The 19,202-nt window shown below is 42.6% G+C and overlaps 1 protein-coding gene across 1 annotated transcript in view; it reads right to left on the bottom strand.

Moving 5' to 3' along the window:
* Window positions 1–5,821: 5,821 nt before the first annotated feature.
* sdk2a (sidekick cell adhesion molecule 2a) overlaps window positions 5,822–19,202 on the bottom strand; it is a 51,813-nt gene continuing 38,432 nt past the window's right edge. The window contains exons 37-44 of the mRNA XM_061089966.1: window positions 16,508–16,645; window positions 14,850–15,011; window positions 14,632–14,757; window positions 14,384–14,548; window positions 14,148–14,288; window positions 12,689–12,833; window positions 9,104–9,233; window positions 5,822–6,372 (exon numbers count right to left, since the gene is read on the bottom strand). Of these exons, the coding sequence (XP_060945949.1) occupies window positions 5,953–6,372; window positions 9,104–9,233; window positions 12,689–12,833; window positions 14,148–14,288; window positions 14,384–14,548; window positions 14,632–14,757; window positions 14,850–15,011; window positions 16,508–16,645 (1,427 nt within the window). The 3' untranslated portion in view covers window positions 5,822–5,952. The remainder of the gene's footprint in view (window positions 6,373–9,103; window positions 9,234–12,688; window positions 12,834–14,147; window positions 14,289–14,383; window positions 14,549–14,631; window positions 14,758–14,849; window positions 15,012–16,507; window positions 16,646–19,202) is intronic.

Below are 19,202 nucleotides of genomic sequence, written 5' to 3'. Positions count from 1 at the left end.
ATCTAGAGGATTTAAAAGGGTTAAATTGTCTTGTAGGCTTTAATACTGTAAGAAGGGCTAGACATGTATAACTGTAATGGGGATATAGGGCTTGTTTTATATAAATAAATAAACCCTCTGAAAAGCTAAATGTCTGCAAGCTGTCATGGATTTCACTCTGTCTGCAAACACTCAATACTTGGGACCATTTGTTTGACCATGTGTATTCCACGTCGATCAGCTGACCTCGGCCAGCGACCGGTCATTAGAACCTTTTGCAATGGAAATGAGAGAGAAGCAGCGGCGTGCACACCTCCAGGCCGTGCACGCTCACCCTGGGCTCAAGGAGAAGGAATGTGTGAACGGCTGATAGTTATCAAAGGGCAAAGGTCACCCTCCTTCAGTACCTGCAGAGAATGACCATTCACGTTTGTCCTTCACAGACAAACAGTTCATCTGCACAAAGCTGTTCTTGAAAAACTCTGGTAATTCATAATATTTGGGTGCCATATGAACCGAGTGTCCATCACACACACTCAAAAGGATTTTGTTTCTCCCTCTGGCGATGTTCCCAGTCGGATCTGTCCCACCAGCTGATGGGAGAGCAGGATTCTTCATGGTGAGAATTTGACTGCAGTGGCCTTTTGTCCAGGCTCAAGCTGCGTTTTGTCAATCCCAAAAGTATCAGTTCTACCACTGTCTTCTAAACTGACTGTACACTGTGAATCCCTGTCCAACCATGTTGATGCAATCTGGGAGAGCTATGGGCAATGGACTGCGATCACTGCACTGAGCTACTAGATAGATAGATAGATAGATAGATAGATAGATAGATAGATAGATAGATAGATAGATAGATAGATAGATAGATAGATAGATAGATAGATAGATAGATAGATAGATAGATAGATAGATAGATAGATAGATAGATAGATAGATAGATAGATAGATAGATAGATAGATAGATAGATAGATAGATAGATAGATAGATAGATAGATAGATAGATAGATAGATAGATAGATAGATAGATAGATAGATAGATAGATAGATAGATAGATAGATAGATAGATAGATAGATAGATAGATAGATAGATAGATAGATAGATAGATAGATAGATAGATAGATAGATAGATAGAGTACTTTATTCATCGAAGGGAAATTAAGTTGTCATAGCAGCCGGTATATTTGAATACAATAAAATACAATACAATAGAATAAAATAAAAAATATTGAGGTAAAAAGAATTTAAAAAAAAACAGAAGCACAAGATAAAATAAAATAAAATAGGTAGATAAGGTGCAGTGGCAAGATGATGGTAATAGTACTGATGATATGATGGTAATGTTATTGTTACAGTATATAAAAATAGTACAGTATATATAGTATAGTAATTATACCAATATAATAGCAGTATATAGTAATAATGGCAGCAACAATATATATAATAATAATAGTAATAGTAATATAATAATAATAATTATAACATGTACACATACACGTATAAATATGTGTATATAGACTTATGTATACAGAGAATATACAGAGAGTATGATGTAATATATGATATATAGTAGAGGTATGAATATAAGTATTTGACTATACAATAGGTAATATAATATACTATGAGTGTAAGAATACGTAGACAGAGTGTGCAAAAGACAATATTATTGTATAAAATTATATATAATATCAATATGCTTTATATGAACACATATCACATATGATGTGAAGTAAGTGAAATAAGCTACTCATCTGCGTTTACGGCACATGCAACTCGTGTGTGTTCAGATTTGTTCCTCTGGACCCGATCATGAAAGTTTAAAATGTCCAAACAAGTAAAGATGAACTTCTTCACTCACCAGTCAAGAGATACAATTCAAAACAAACAAACACAATCGCACCTTTCTTGAATAACGTGTGGATGAATTCCCTTAAAGTCATGTAAAGTTCACGTTGGCTCATTATTTCCTCACCCTGCTGCTGCAGCAACCTCATATCCTACCTTTGTTTTCCTATTTTGAATCTTCAGCATGTTTGACAGCTCTTTTCAGGAGAACATCAGAGGAGGATCTTTGTGCAGAGTGTCTGCGCCTCTGCTCTGTCTCTCCATGTTGGATGTTCTTGACTCCATTTTCTCAAGCTGTCGGACCATTTGTCCTCATTTCACCATCTGCTGCTCAGAGGGTCAGATGCTGAGGGTGGACGGAAAATCGAAACCTCCGTTACATTCACTTGTTGGAGTTTTGGCAGCAGATTACAGATTGTGTTACCGGTCTGTTGTTGTATATGTTTTTTCGTTCCGATTGTTGTCGGAGAAGTTGTGTGATGTGACAATTTCCTCCTTTCGGTCATCCGTGTTCACATCCTCACATGTGACGGGTACATAATCGTCTTTGTTTTTGTAAATTTCAAATCAGAGACGGTGTCAAACTAATGTCAGGAGCCACTGCAGAGCCTGTAAATCATGTGGGTGCCTGAAGACACGTGCCCTTTGACCTTTGCGCAATGTCACTCAACAAGTTTGTGTGTTTGTTGTGTGTGCAGGATGCCATTTACTTTGTATGGGGCCGGCAAACGTCTGGACAGGCCTGATTTGTTGAAACCGGTACGCACAAACTTCAGAGAGGATGTTAAAGAAGAGAGTTGAGGACTCTTCCAATATAACCATTACATTTCTTGACTGTCCGGACCCGGCTGCGTTTATACAAACCAGTATGTGACCCTACTGTGCATCTGTGCAAGTGGAAAATAATACACCAGTTGGCTTTTGCATGTTGAAACAAGTCTTTGTCATCAAAAACTTGAACAACGTCCCATTTCCGTCGTAACAAGTTTTGTCCGGATTTTAGTCGGTGAAGAGATACTGAACCAAAAGATACAAATGCAACAGATTTTCTCGATTTGATTTTTTCGTGAAGCCGCGTCTGTCTGTGTCTGCAGCATGTGTGTGTGAGTGTGTGTGAAGAGACGATTGGCTCCCTGCAGTGCATTGGCTGTAGGTGAATGGTGATGATAGATCTGCGCACACAAAGAATTACCATTACAACATAGAGCTATTTAAAATAATGTGACTAATCTACCCTCTTTGATTCCGAGATCTCTGTTTTCTCTTAAAACATTTCAATCCGATTTTCTGAATTAACTGACTAAGAGATGTGATTTGCATAATGATAAATCAACCACAGATAATGTTTTCGGGGCCTTTTTCCCATCTTTCGTTGTTTTGGTTTCTGATGAAGCCAATTAAATACGCTTCAACACCAACTACCAGTGCTGTCGACTTAAAAATGTTCTTTTTCTTTAAAGCCCCTTCGGTCTGATCCCTCTGGTTCTCCTCTCTCTGCCTTGCTTGAGATCGATGTTTTCCAGGCTGAAAGAAGGAGATTACCCAGGCACACTCTTCTGCCCTCCCCCAGCTTTTCAGCATGCGTGCACCAGATCAGGTTCTTCTCCAAATTCTCCCCTGCAAACCGTGCTCTTATGCATCCTAAACCAGGTCTCTGTTGTGGCTTAGAGAATCAGGTTGTTTCTGCACTGTAGGATCAAGTGTCACCTATAAGCACTTTGCCTATACCAGACTATGCAAATATGTCTACTTAGAACTGTCTGTCTGTGCTAAACACTTGTCTCAGGGGTCGGAAACTCAAAGCTTTGCTAATCCTCTCTTATGTCGAATATGAATTAAAAAAAAATCACAACTTTTTTTTTTGCCAAATTTGTATTATACTAATCTAAAATATTCAGATGAAGAAAAGCCTTTAAAAATAGTGTTTTATTTTAGAGAGCCATGAATAGGTTCATAACGTTTCCTTAATATTGTATACAGGTATGTTCACATCGGTAATTAGACAGATGATATTTCTGGACCTTGTGGACCAAACGTCTACGTCTTATACACTAAGGGGTCCAAGTATAGTAGAGAAACCAGTGGAGTAAAGAACCAGTATATTCAAAGGTGCGGTAGTGAAAACATCATAACATCTGTATATGCGTGCACTGCGAGCATAAAACACATTTCTAGTCATCAGTTCAATGCCATGTCACACTGTAAATAAATATCACAACACAACCCTCCGTGAAACGTTTGCAGAGACAACACCTGTGTCTTGTTGATGTCCGTCCTTTAATAAAGCTGTTTTTTAAAATAAACATAGAAACAGAGTCACGCTGGCGCATAGACTGTATATAAAAACGGATGAAAATGTCCCAAAGCCAAAACGTCCAATACGAACAGCGTCATCTTCCACAGCAGCGACTGGGGGGTGGAGCCGCCGCATGGGAGGTCCTGTAGATACACGCTCTCGGCCAATCGTGAGTCAGTATCCGCTGTCAGTCATGATGTCTTACCCCGATTTTATATTAGATTAAACAAATAATTTCAACAAAACTTGGAAAAACATTGGTGTGATAAGAATGACCTAAAATGATAGAAGCTATCTGTGAGTAAACTTTATTTCACGTGTACTGTGAGGTTTTAGTTCGGTCCATGTCCCATCCACTAACATAGAGGAGGCAGGAGTCATGACCTATACTGCAGCCAGCCACCAGGGGCAGATCGACACGCCTTGGCTTCACTTTAAGGGAGCAGGCGCGGCGTCCATCTTTATATACAGATTTTTTTCCCAATTTCACATCATGTTGTAACAGAAACTTATGAATTTTTTTGTTTTGTTTGGTCACTTTTGTGAAAATGTAAACAATAATTTAGATTATTTCATATAGACCACTGTAGAGATCTACTCATTCAATTCATCACATTTTCTGCTGCTGCTCCTTACGTCTTAGGAACCTGATCAAAGTGAGATATTCTTGCACTTCTATTAATAGCACTATGTTCGCTGTGATTGTGATCAGAAGATGAAGGTTTGTGCTTTTTGTCCAGTGTTATATTCTGTGTGTGATCACAAAGGCAAACCAATGCATGTTAATAAAGTTGTCCAAGTTTGTATATCTACTGACACCAGCACACAATTGACATATTAGCCCCAGACTACTATAAAAGGTGCCACAATGCTTTAATGTGATTCATAACATTGTCACTAGTGATGTTCTGGAAATGTCTGAAGCTGATTGATATAAATATCTTGTAAACAATATAATACAAGTACATACAGTAAACACATAATGCAGTTCCAACTAGGATGGCACTCAGTGGAGAGCTCGTTCCTCCGCAGAGGGAAACAACATACACCAGACTTCAGAGCAACAAACCCAAAGTCATAAGTCAATGATCCCAATCTGCCCCAAAATGTAATGTTCTTTTTTTCAGACCACGTCACATCACTCCACCAGGTTTGGTGCTAATCAGTTTTCTTGCATAATCTTGCTGACAGATACACAGACAGGTGTGAAAACCCCCTTGGTGGAGATAACGATGATCAGGCAGAGTGAGAAGCTCCTGCCCCCCCCGCCAAGTCCGAGTCCATTTCTCACTTTGTCCTCTTCTCAAACATCACAGTTTTCCATGAGAGGCGGATTTTCCATTGTTCAGTCTCAGCAAGCCAAGTGGTCCACAAACTATGGTTCTAAGGGGGTGTTTTTTTTTCCATAAAGCTCTCATATTAAACAATGATACAGCATTTTTAAAACAAGGATTTGTTTTTTTTCAGAACCTCAGGTTCTTTTTATCCCTTGTTCGTCTTGTTGAACCGTCAAATAAATGTACTCAAGCGACGCATATATAAACTTTCAAATGATTGTCTTTTCATGAAATAGATATTACATGGACAAACCAACCATACGCGCTACACACAGTCATACACACACACACACTCTTTACAGAGAAGAAAGCGCTATTCAAGATGCCGGCAATGCTTAATATTGAGCAACAACTCCGTCAATAAGAGAGAGCTGAGAAAGAAAAAAAAAACCAAAGGATCAAAAAGAAAGAGTGAAATACAAATAAACCAACAACAACAAAATCAAAGACTCGTCCTCAGGGTCCTGTTGTCATTGGAAGGAGAGCTGTGTGTCAAACAAAAGAGGAGAAGCCCGCGGTAGGAGCCTGAGCGGCACAGCCCAGGCTGCTGGGGGGCCGGTAGAGGCTGCCGTGCTGGCTGGGGGGCTCGGAGGACAGCAGGGAGGGGGTGGGAGTCCGGCTTCCCTGAGGCCTGAACAGAGTGCCCTGGCCCTGGCACTGTGGCGCCGGGGACGGGGCGCTCTGGGGGAGGAGGGGGGGCAGAGGGGGCAGAGGGGGCACGGGCGGGGGGTGCTGCCGCGGCTCCTGCTCCACCAGGGGCTCGGGCTGGGAGTAGCCGTACGCCGGGGGCCGGGAGACGCCCTTCTGCTGCCGCCGCCACGAGTTGTAGTAGGTGGGGTCGCTGATGTAGTGGTTGACGAAGGAGTGCGTCTTCTGTCGGCTCGGGTCCATCTCGTACTCGCTGTCGCTGCCCTGGGGGGTCGCCGTGGAAACAGAGTTAGAAATCACCGCCGTTACCAAATACAGTGAAAATCAACTGCAGAGTTTTAGGATTCTGGCTACAGAGAATAAAGGCGGCTACATTCACACATTCACAAATCAAGGCTAATTCTACTGCAGCACTACATCCACACTCAGTACGTGTTAATGTACCATTTTAACTTTAAATTAGGGCTGGGCAAGTTAACTCGTTTTAATCGAGTTAACTCAAGTGATGAGTTAACTCGATTGTTTATCCGCCAATTATTTTCTATTTTCCTGTTCTGCAGCAGTCAGCAACAGACTTTCACAAAATAAAAGCCTGACTTTCACAATAAAACAATAAATAATCAAACCTGAGTTAAGGCGAGATAAAATAATTAATCGAGTTAACTCATCACTTGAGTTAACTCGATTGAAACGAGTTAACTTGCCCAGCCCTACTTTAAATAATAAATATTCTCTGTCCGTACTAAACACACCTAAATATACGAAACCAAAAGAATCTTGATGAACTCTGGGAGGCATGTAAGACTGCTTTCTTTGCTATTCCTGATGACTTCATCAATAAATTGTATGAATCATTGTCGAACTGCATGGATGCAGTCCTTCAAGCTCATGGAATTCATACAAGATATTAAATATGGATCTCACAGCACCACTACTTAATTCACTGATGTTATGCAACATATTTTTATATTTGAAGTAAATTATTTGTTCAATTTTCACATTACTCTCTGTAGGCGACAAAACTTTTGTCTTGCCAAAATCTGACCTTTCTGTGTTCATTAAATGATCAATCTTTCTTCAGTGAAGCAAATTTATTTTAGTATATTTAACATAATTTGAGAGGGTTTTAGCTTTCATATGAGCCATTTCTGAAACCAATGGATTAATAAAAAGTCAGGTTATAAGCTGTTGTTTCTACAAAATGGATAAGTGACAAGACTTTTGTCAGGGACTGTATATATCGCACGATTCTGCAATGGGAGCGTAAACAATCTGCATTCACTCCGAGGTCAAACGACTCTGCAGTAGAAACAGGTTTCTATCGGCTTCATCGATTTCTTTTTCGTTACTTGCATCGTCCGAGGTGCAACACCGGCCAGACAGCAAGGTTAGAGAGCTGCTCTTTTTCAGAGACATTTGTGAAGTTGAAAATAACATAACAGAGAGAAAGAAAGGGAGTCAATCGGCATTTTTTTGCGGGTGCACCATCATATTAATAACACATTTTGGTGCAAAAAGAAGCACAAGCAACACTTTTCATTTAGACCTGGTAGTGGAGTCGAATGAGAGTGCCTGCATCATTGTTTCCAAATGTCTCCATTTCTGCCCATTCTGCCTTTTCAAACTAAAACGACCCAAGCGATGTCTCTGAAGTTTTAAACTTGTGTGCACACCAGGTGTTAACGTAGCAAAAGTGATTTTAGACGTTTCAAAGCCAAAACATACAAGTGTGGATAAAGCTACTGAGTCACAGCAGGAAACATCTACAGAGAGACAACTGGAAATCTATGAATCCATGTGGGATCCTATGGTGAAGATAATCTCGTCTATTTCACACAGAGGAGCTCACCCGTTGCTCTGTGGAGCACAGATGTGATAAGTGTAGACAAGAGCATCCTAGAATTCGACAGAGATAACGTTTGCAGGATTAACAAGTTTTTTTTGTCGTCGTACTAAACACTCGGTCTTATAATGTAGTAATGTTTGTGTGGTTGGCGTACATGGTGTACATTGTACCCGGCTGAGAAACACAAACAGGTAAACGACAAGCGAAGGAGAGCAAACTACGCACAAAGAAAACATCACACACTTGGTGCATTTGTGTGCCTGACAAGTGCCTGCCCGTCCGCGGCTCTATTGAGACGCTCCAGCCCTAACAGATGCTGAAGCTCCATTTATTTGCACAAGTGGCAGGTAAACAGTGGGAGGCAATACAGAGGAAAAGAATAACACCCGTCCGTGTCTCCCGGGAGAGACGTGTGTGTTCAAAGGGCAGCGAACAATGTTTCGACTGTGCAGGTAACAGATAAATTGGCCAGGGAGACCCGGAGAGCGAGTGTGGGAATACAGATGTTCACAATCAGATTCCCTGTCTTCGGCATCCATCATCTTCATCTCATCATCACTTCTACACTCCCTTTCCCTTCATCGGACCTCCCTGTTTTCCGCAGTAACACACACACACACACACACACACACACACACACACACACACACACACACACACACACACACACCGAGCTCTTGAGATGATCACATGATGAGCTGAGACTTAGCAGGCCAGATTAACAGGGCATTTCCTGTTTGAGGGAAAATTAATTAGTTGTGAAGATCTTCCAAATGAGACGTGAGAAGTGGCTCAATAGTTTCTTTCCCACGAGAGCATTCAGTATTAGAATTCAGAGGCCGGAAATGTCAGCCATGACTGGCCTGCGCTCACACAGGATATTTAATTTGAGGTGATCCACTCGAGACCGATTGTTGACTGTCATTAATTTATTCTGCTTCTTAATTAGACAGCTATCTAGTTTACGCATCTAGCAAAGCAGTGATTATGACAGAAAACAGTGGAGGTTATCGAGATGATAGACGATGGCTGTGGCACGAGGGAAAACTGGGTAAAAACTTTTCTGAATTTTACTTTTTCTAATTCACATCTTTTTGCCGATTCCAGACACGGAGACGGCACCGGCCTTGAGGCAGGGCCACTGCTCACCTGGGAGTCCGATATCTCGGAAGGTTTCTCCGTCAGACTGCTGCTCTCGGCAGGAATCAGGTCATTATACTTAGTGCTGACATCCTCGTCTGAGTAGTGCAGACTTCCAGGGCTGGGTCTTGGTGGAGAACTGCACAGAGGAAGAAAAGGGAGATAGAGAAAGAGGGTTAGTAAAAGTTTGAACCCAAAAGACAGAATATAAGGGAAAGAGGGACAGAGGTTATATAATGGTTCATTTCATCATTATCAGCATCTTTTGCTTTGGGAATCCCTCTCCTCTTTGAGCAAATGTTGCTATACATAACAGCCCTGTCATTCCTGTGACTGACTTCTTTCTCATGACTAACTAAAGTCTGCAAGTAGAGCTCATATCTCCATCAAGGCCCGACAGAACCCTTAAATTCAATCAAACTGCACAAATTTCTATGCAATATCAGTGAAAATGACCAAAAAAATCCCCTATATATAAAAGAATTTGATAAAAAAGATTACTGGATCCGCCCCCTCATCGGGATCTGCACCAAAAATGATTCCTCATCCTTCCACCAAATTTCTGTGGTAATCTGTCCAGCAGTTGTTTCGTAATCTTGCAACAAATAAACAGAAAATGGCGCAAACATACCCTCCTTGGTGGAGGTAAAATTGAAGAGTGCTGATCAGTAACTCCAACATGCACATATACATCCCTGGCAGCCACTAACAGAACACTTAGGGAAGAGATAACATGTGGTTTTTACTCTTTTGATATTTCCCTGATCCAGATCTTTAACAAATGTCTGCTGGGAGCATCAACGGGGGGGCGGGGGTGGGACTTCTGCATGAACTCACTCTAACCATCAGGAGATGCTCAAAGAGAATTCAGTTTAAACTTGAGTATCTCCATGAAAGGATTCTTTGTGGTGATTAGAGCTGAAAGAGCCGTACATACTGGGTCGGCTGTAGATTTAGACGTCCTGCAGAAAGGCTGTGAAGCAAAGCATGGCCCTGAGCTCAGAGTATTATGAAGTTCTTTAAGGAGTGCAGGTCAAGTAAATAGACCCGTAGCTGCTTTTGGCTCCAGTCATTAAGTCCGTGAAAAAGTGAGGCAGCAAGAAACATCTGTGCAGGCAATTATTTCCCTTCTTGTGCAGTGATCACTGCTGCTGTGTTCAAGGTCTGCTTTTGATTGCATGGGCTGGTCAGACCGGACCACTATCTCCACATCACCGGGCTCAGAATGTAGCTCAGGCTAAACGCAGAAAAAAAAATGGCCAAAAAGAATTACATAAGCAAGGAATGGCATGAAAGTAAATGTTTAAATGATTCGAAATGGAAAACATTGTACGTGGGGGCAAAAGAGACAAGCATAAAACTCTGTGATGTCAAGTTAAATACCGGAGCATAAAGCAAGACAAGCCTGACGACCTCTCAAGGGAAAATATAAAAAAAATAATTTAATATATATATACTGAGATGTGTGCAGGAGCTAAGTCCCTGGAAATGCCAAGATCAGGGAGCTCAGAAGACACAACATGGCAAAGGCTATGAAGGGATAGAGACACAACAAAGGGACATGTCCTCTGGGTGGAAGGGGATGGCGTGCGGAGGCGGACTGTGAGAAGAGAAATAAAAAATATATATATCGACTCCGAATTCATACAAGGTTGTTTCAGACATTAGAAGAATACAGAGGAGGGATGGATGCTCCTACCTCCGATCACACCTACACCCAAAACGCTGCCCGGGAGCTTTGAATTATTTAGGAGCGCTGTATATTTTCCCCTCTGCCTTATCTGACTAATTCACCCTTCTTTCCCCTCACCCTTTCAAATAATCCCGCAGGGGGGCCCTCCCTCTCTCCCTCCTCCGTCCACAGATCATTAGCAAAGAGCACAGAACCAGAGAGGAGCTCTTCAAAGAGAGGGAGGATCTCAAGGCCGGTTTGATGCCTCCACGGTCAAGGGAAAAAAATCAGCAGAGTCTCCCCCGCCCTCGATTCAACAATAATACGCACACTAAAGTGAAAATCATGTTGTATTTTGCAATGACACAAAGCAGACTTTGAACCCCCCCACACACCACAAAGCAACCACATGACCCATCCGCCCAGTGCAGTCACCCAATGTGTGACCCGCGGCTCGGCGTGGAACATTCCTTTTGCTTCTCATGCTGCAGCGTTTGCGAAATTCCTCTTATCTAACGTGTGAGCAAACATCACCAAAGAGCCAGTTTGCCAAAGTCCGGCCGGTGGGCCGTCGGACGCGTTCTCACACCGACGCGCTGGAGAGAGAAACTCTGGGCTCCGGGCCAATGTGAAGCGGTGTCGGACGGACAAAGGGCCCATGCAGTAGCTCATGAATGCTAATCAGCATGGTATTGTGCGGCCCCCTTATATAAATTGTTGCTTCGCACAAACACTGAATATCAACCAGGGAGCGTAAGGAGGCGGAAATCAGCAGCTGGATTCCTCCAGGGCCCAGTTTGTTCTCTCAAGAATGACAGACTATTGTGAGGGGAGGAGGGGACACAAAACACTCCATTATTAATTCCTGTCAGTATTAGGGTTGCAAAATTCCGGGAATATTCAAACTTGGAAACTTTCCATGGGAATTAACGGAAATTAAGGGGAATATACGGGAATATACGGGAATATACGGGAATATACGGGAATTTATGGGAATTAACGGGAATAAACTGGAAATGTTGTGGGTAATTTATACTAACTGTATTTACCTTGTCATATACAGACATAAATATAAACATTTTGTTTTGTCATAGGCTGATTTGAGCCCTGAGGAAACTTTGGGCACTTGACTATATGCTTCAGCATCTTTGTGTCATTCTTAACATAGGTCTTTGAACAGTATTTGCTAATGTACACAGCCTTTCCTTCTACATTGGATGGGGTGAAATGTCTCCACACATGAGATAGTGCTCGTGGCATTGTTCTGTAGAATAAGATGAGAAAAAAGTTTGTAAAAAAACACTAATGCAATGCAAGAGATATAAATAGTTAGCCAAACAATTGGAATCGTCTGTAAGCATATTTTACAATTGATGGATAAATGAATGGAAATAGGCTAGATGAACAGATGAACAATCCTCAATCAGCATGCTAATATATTTTCCACAGTCATATCATGGAAACTTACCTGACTAGTCCTTCACTCTACAGCAGGCCTCAATAGCCCTGCTGTAGAGTGAAGGATGCTGGGAGTTATCTGTGCATGTGATGGAAGAATGAACAGTGGAGGGTTGAAATTCAACGTGCAGTGTGTGCTGCATTCCATCCATCTTTAAAATAGAGTTTTGAATGATGTTTTTATTGCTCAGTGTTTAATTTGCTTCTTTTTTTTTTTTCAAAATTCCCAAAATTCCCAAGCTTAACTTCCCATGGAAAGTTTCCGCAAAGTTTCTGGAAATTTACCGGAAACTTTCCGCCCCTTTGCAACCCTAGTCAGTATCACAAGTAACACACTCAGCTGTAAGAGGGGACTCACACACAACGTGGTTAACAATATTATTTATGAAGTGGAATCTTTTCCTCCTGCAGGAAATGAACGTGATGGTCAGCTGACCGTCGCGGACGAGACCGATGGGACTGACCGTGTGTAGATGCCGTTCTTGCGGCAGAAGGAGTTCTTCATGGAGAGGCGCCTGTTGTTGAGCTCCAGCGACGGGAAGCGTCCCTCGTCCAGGCGCACCATCTCTCCGTGGGTCAGGGGCAGCGCTGTGCAGTTGGAGTGGTTGCCTGGACAGGGGTAGGAGGACGACACTGTAATGGTCGTGGAATAAAATAAGTGATTTGTGATCTTTGGGTCTGGAGCATAGTTACACAACACAGCTTCAGGCGTGAACATGCACATGGGTACTTTTTGTCAAACCAGAGGAATAAGTTGTACACATGGATTTTAGAAGAAGAGGAAGCAGAAGAGGATGAAGAAGAGGAAGACTGAACATTTGACCTTAACGTTTAACCCGACCATGAACACACACACACACACACACACACACACACACACACACACACCCTGCCTTGCTGAAGGGAACTGTCACAACCAAGTTCATTAATCACTTCATCCTCAATTTACATGTCGCAACAACATCGAAAGCTGCCTTCTCTGACTTCATCGGTTGATCAACATCATCATCATCATCACTGTCCGGTCCCACACCGCTCGGGAAAACAACCAGCCGCCAGCGGGTCAGTTCATCTTCCCGGCTGGGAAAAGTGGGGAGGGGCTGAGAGGGGCTGAGAGACCCTCTTTGTATCCCCACACAAACACAGTCCTTGTCCGGACTGGTCTTGCCAAGCCCCATTCAGTGACCCTGGTAACCCTGGCACCACGCTGAAGACTGACTGAGCCAAAGAACGGCTAGTAGGAGATATAAGAAGGCTTGACCCGACCCTTCACTCTTTTTCACCCAGGTCTCCCTCCTTCCTCTCATACCACCACGACTGTCTATTCTGAGCAGTTCCAGACCAATTCCAAAAAAAAGTTCCCTACACTCGAATTAGTTGTCAACTGTCCACGAACTTTACATCCACTAATGTTGATTAACTCCCCCTGTCCTCAGTTTTTTGGGGGGGATTGAAGACGAAACCCTGATGAAGAGTTTCTATCTACAGAAATGTCACCTGGGATAATTCGAAGCCATGAAAATCGGCTTCTTGATTCAGTGCTGTGAGAGCCACTGGCGCTGTATTTATATAATTACTCTCAGCCTGACTAATGACCTGAGCGTTAAACCGCTGCCAAGCCATTAATCCCAGTATTGATCCTCGCTGCAGTTAAACATGAACAATAATGTTTATTCATCTGCCTATTTCAGCTGGTAACCTTTTACTCTCATCTCTTGGCCGTCAGCTCAAACCATGTACGGGAATGCAGGTCATTTGTCTAATTGCGTGAACCTTCACACTTCCATCTTGGGTAAATAGACCTCGGATGTGCGATCATTAAAGTGCAATTCTCAGCAGCGCCGTCTGAGAGGAAGACGAAAGCCAGTCGATAGCGAAAGAGAAACGCTGGCGCTGAGTTCGGCAGACAGCTGGGTCTCCTACCTGAATCTCCCTTTTTGGTGTATTTTTTACTCTGTCCCCGGATGATGAGGATGAACACAAGGAGCAGGATGAAGATGAGGCCGACCAGAGCAATCACGACCAGGAACCACCACTCCTCATAGAAGGGAGAAACTTTCTGGGCTGAAAACACAAGTAACACAAGTTAATACATCAATAAAACATGTTTTATATTATTAGCACAGTTTTGCATTAATTCTAATTATAGTGCAATTAACCTGATATGGAAGGAGAAGGAGCGCTGGGCGATCCATATCCGTAGTCATTGACCGCTATTACTCGAAAGTCATAGGTGACCCCTTCTCTTAGCATGTCCAGGTTAAGTGTGTAGGATGTCACTTCTTTAGGAATGTCTTTGATAAGGATATCCCACAATCCTTCATCTAAAGAGGAGAAAACATGTCAGCACATCAACTATCACTGTAACTTCACCGAGGAAGGAGAAAGAACTCCGGAGCTGGCTCACCGGAGGGTCTGGCTTCAATGACGTATCTCGTGATGGGTGCACGACCTTGATCGCCACTCGTCCAGTGCAGCGTGAGGGCGGTGCCGTAACGAGAAATAAAGGGTTCTCCAGGAGGGCCCGGGGCTCCTTGGGACGATAAAAAACAACAATATTAGTGTCATTCTGTCAAGGAGCCACTAAAAGAAATAAGATAATTTACATGAACGTTAGAAAAGCACCTTCTCCCGGCCCGGTGGTGATGTTGGCTTCGACCTCGGGGCCGTACGTGAGCGTTTTAGCTCGGATGCGGTAGTTGTAGGTGACGCCGTCGGCCAGGTCTTTGATCTTCATCCACAAGGGGGTGCTGCCCTTCACATCTACTGTCACTATCTTACTGACACCTGGAGTGCGAGGAGAGGAGTCTGTACAGGAAACACTAAGACTCTAGATGCTGCTTTCTACAAGCGAAAAAAAGCCAAGCTTTGCTCAGACACACACAGGCACGACGACAACTTCACAGTGACTACGAGTTAGAAGACCACACACTGTCACAGACACACACACATGCACACACACACACATATATTTATATATATATACTTATCAACAAGGCCCGGGACCCCAACCTGACTCGGACTTTTATCCCCCCCCCCCTCTAGGATGTGTTAAATTAACACATTATATCATATCATATTATATTATACTGCATTACATTGCATATTGCAATATGACACTGTTCACTGTTTTGCATTTAGCATTTCACTTTTTACTTCACTTTTTATATATTTTTATATATTTTTATTCAGAAATGTTTACTTTGTATAAATATTGGTAAAAAGTGAGTTAATAAGAAGTAAACAGTGAGTAAATATATACTGGTTTCCCATTTTTTATTGCTCTCCTATGCATGTTGTATTTATTGCGTTTTTATGTTTCTATGTTCATTATGTTATCATGCTATCTTGTAGTAGTATTTATATTATGGTCACTTACTTTTTAATTATTTTTTCTGTATCATGGTCACTACTGTTGCAATATTACTTATAATACTTTTGTTTTCATTACAATAACACTTACATCATTCCACTTTCTCCCCAGTACCTGCTTTTGCACAGTGTCTGTTTTGCAGGTTGTTTTTGTTTTTGTTTCTGTACTCTCATTATGTGTAGTTTAGTAGTGTATATATTTTGATCTTTCTTTTTTATTTGTGCTTCGGCACTGTTATTTAAATTCTGTTTTTCTCTTTTCTGCTGTAACAAGTGAATTTCCCCGTTGTGTGGATAAATAAAGAAATCTAATCTAATCTAATGTACCAATAACCAGAGCAAATTCCTTGTATGTGTGAACGTACTTGGCAATAAAATACTTCTGATTCTGATTCTGATATATATATAAAAGAAATGCATATTTAACAGAAAAAGGTGTATTATGCAAGCGGCTTCTCAGACCTCCAGACAGGAAGCGAGAAGCGACACTTGAGCGCTTTTCAGAATAGACCGACTGGTATTCCCTGTCGCGGCTGCTCTGCTTAGCTTTGCTCGGGGTCCATTAGTGGAGAGCCGTGGGACCACCGCAGCCCCTGCTCAGCATTCCACCTCTGCTCTCAATTACTTCACAATCTGGTCCAGGCAACCGCACTCAGCCAGCTATTAGCCATGTTTCTCTTAGTGTGAGAGGAAGCCGTGCAGAGTCTCACCAGAGCATTCCAACTTATTTTTTTTTTTTATCAGCCGTGCCATGTATGCCACTGCAGGGCCTGTGCTCGTCTGTGGCAGATTAGCACGTGAGCTTTAAGCAGCGCGAGTTAAAAGGAACACAGCAGTGAGGCTAGATGTTGTAAATCAGTGTCTGAGGGAGCCAGCTGAGGAATGTCAAGGCTCCGGGCCCGGTTTCTCACCATCGACTGGAGTGCAGGGCTCGTAAACCAGGCGGTATCCCTCGATGATGCCGTTGGGCTGCTTGGGCTCCCCCCAGGACACGTTGACGGAGGTGGTGGTCAACTCGCTGAAGTGGATGAAGCTGGGAGCACTGGGAGCTTTGGGAGGAGAAAGAGGGGGGGGGGGGGAGAGGTGAAGGCAGCTGGATTTCCTCAAAGTTACTTAACCCTGTCCAATCTGCAAACTCAACTGCAAAGCTGCAATGACCCGGATATGTTAGCATGAAATAAAATGTGTAAAATCTAAGTGGAACAGAAAAGAGCAGCTAAAGATGATAACTATGAGACTAGGATTGCAGCAGGACTGCTTGACATACAGTCTTGAAAAATGTTTACCCTCATCGATGCTGCTAAAAACTTTAATCCTGATGATGTTTTCCTACACTTGACATCTATTGAACCTCTGTCCGTCCTGGGAGAGGGATCCTCACATGTGTCTCTTCCTGCGAGGTTTCTACGTATTTTTACCTTAAAAGGTAAACCTTCACTGAGACTCAAACCTTCACTGAGACTCAAACCTTCACTCAGACTCAAACCTTCACTGAGACTCAAACCTTCACTGAGACTCAAACCTTCACTGAGACGCAAACCTTCACCGAGACTCAAACCTTCACTGAGACTCAAACCTTCACTGAGACTCAAACCTTCACTGAGACTCAAACCTTCACTCAGACTCAAACCTTCACTGAGACTCAAACCTTCACTGAGACTCAAACCTTCACTGAGACGCAAACCTTCACTCAGACGCAAACCTTCACTCAGACTCAAACCTTCACTCAGACTCAAACCTTCACTGAGACTCAAACCTTCACTGAGACGCAAACCTTCACTGAGACTCAAACTTTCACTCAGACTCAAACTTTCACTCAGACTCAAACCTTTACTGAGACTCAAACCTTCACTGAGACTCAAACCTTCACTGAGACTCAAACCTTCACTGAGACGCAAACCTTCACTGAGACTCAAACCTTCACTGAGACTCAAACCTTCACTCAGACTCAAACCTTCACTGAGACTCAAACCTTCACTGAGACTCAAACCTTCACTGAGACTCAAACCTTCACTCAGACTCAAACCTTCACTGAGACGCAAACCTTCACTGAGACTCAAACCTTCACTGAGACTCAAACCTTCACTGAGACTCAAACTTTCACTCAGACTCAAACCTTCACTGAGACTCAAACCTTCACTGAGACTCAAACCTTCACTGAGACTCAAACCTTCACTGAGACTCAAACCTTCACTGAGACTCAAACCTTCACTGAGACGCAAACCTTCACTGAGACTCAAACCTTCACTGAGACTCAAACCTTCACTCAGACTCAAACCTTCACTGAGACTCAAACCTTCACTGAGACTCAAACCTTCACTGAGACTCAAACTTTCACTCAGACTCAAACTTTCACTCAGACTCAAACCTTCACTGAGACTCAAACCTTCACTGAGACTCAAACCTTCACTCAGACTCAAACCTTCACTGAGACTCAAACCTTCACTGAGACTCAAACCTTCACTGAGACGCAAACCTTCACTCAGACTCAAACCTTCACTGAGACTCAAACCTTCACTGAGACTCAAACCTTCACTGAGACTCAAACCTTCACTGAGACTCAAACCTTCACTGAGACGCAAACCTTCACTGAGACTCAAACCTTCACTGAGACTCAAACCTTCACTCAGACTCAAACCTTCACTGAGACTCAAACCTTCACTGAGACTCAAACCTTCACTCAGACTCAAACCTTCACTGAGACTCAAACCTTCACTGAGACTCAAACCTACACTGAGACTCAAATCTTCACTGAGACTCAAACCTTCACTGAAGGTTTGAGTAAGGTAAGTTAAAAGTGTTTTTAGTAGTTTTTCCTGACTCTTGTTGAGTGTTAAGGACAGAGGATGTCACACCATGTAAAAGCCCTATGAGACAAATTGTGATTTGTGAATATGGGCTATACAAATACAATTTGATTGATTGATTGATTGATTGATAAATGAACCACTAATTTAAATTTGAATTCCGCAATATTTATGTCCCTTATTCTTGACGTTGCTCTTCAGGAGACTTTTGAGTTTTAATAAGTCATGATAATAGCAATTTAGCACACTGTCAATTTGTTAAGTTGCTTCTGTTGCAGACGCACACGAGGGGAAATTACACTGTCAACAAAGAAACAGCATGGTGGGAATCCAGAGGCAGCGCTCAAAGCAAGGAAAGCTATTTGACACATTCATGAAAAAATGATGCTAGATGATATGAAACAAAAATATTATGAGATCAGCAGTGAAGGAGCTTTTATCGTTTATTATCACAGCAACAATAAAATGTATTTTTGCATCAACTGGGGCTCATATTAATGAGGAAAAATGGGAAGTGCGTCACCAAAAATCTGACTCAAAATAGACACAAGAATGTGACTGTGACCTTGATGGAGCGCTGTGAGAATTCTGACCCAACGCAGATCCAGCTCAGTGTCAGGATTTAGCCACAGTTCTGCATAGAATTCACCAAAGCTCACGCTGGCTGGCTTCCCAGTACCCCCCGGTGCATGGAGCCAAAATTCCTGCCTGTGTTTTTAAGTTCTCAGCACTTTGTACCCCTCACCAATGTCACAGCCTTCAAGGGGGCGGAAAAAAGACGATACTCTAAACCATTTTT

The sequence above is a fragment of the Limanda limanda genome, chromosome 17, assembly GCF_963576545.1.
Source record: "Limanda limanda chromosome 17, fLimLim1.1, whole genome shotgun sequence".
NCBI lineage: Eukaryota > Metazoa > Chordata > Actinopteri > Pleuronectiformes > Pleuronectidae > Limanda > Limanda limanda.
Note: the sequence above shows the minus strand (reverse complement) of the source record. Positions and strands in the feature narration are given on the sequence as shown.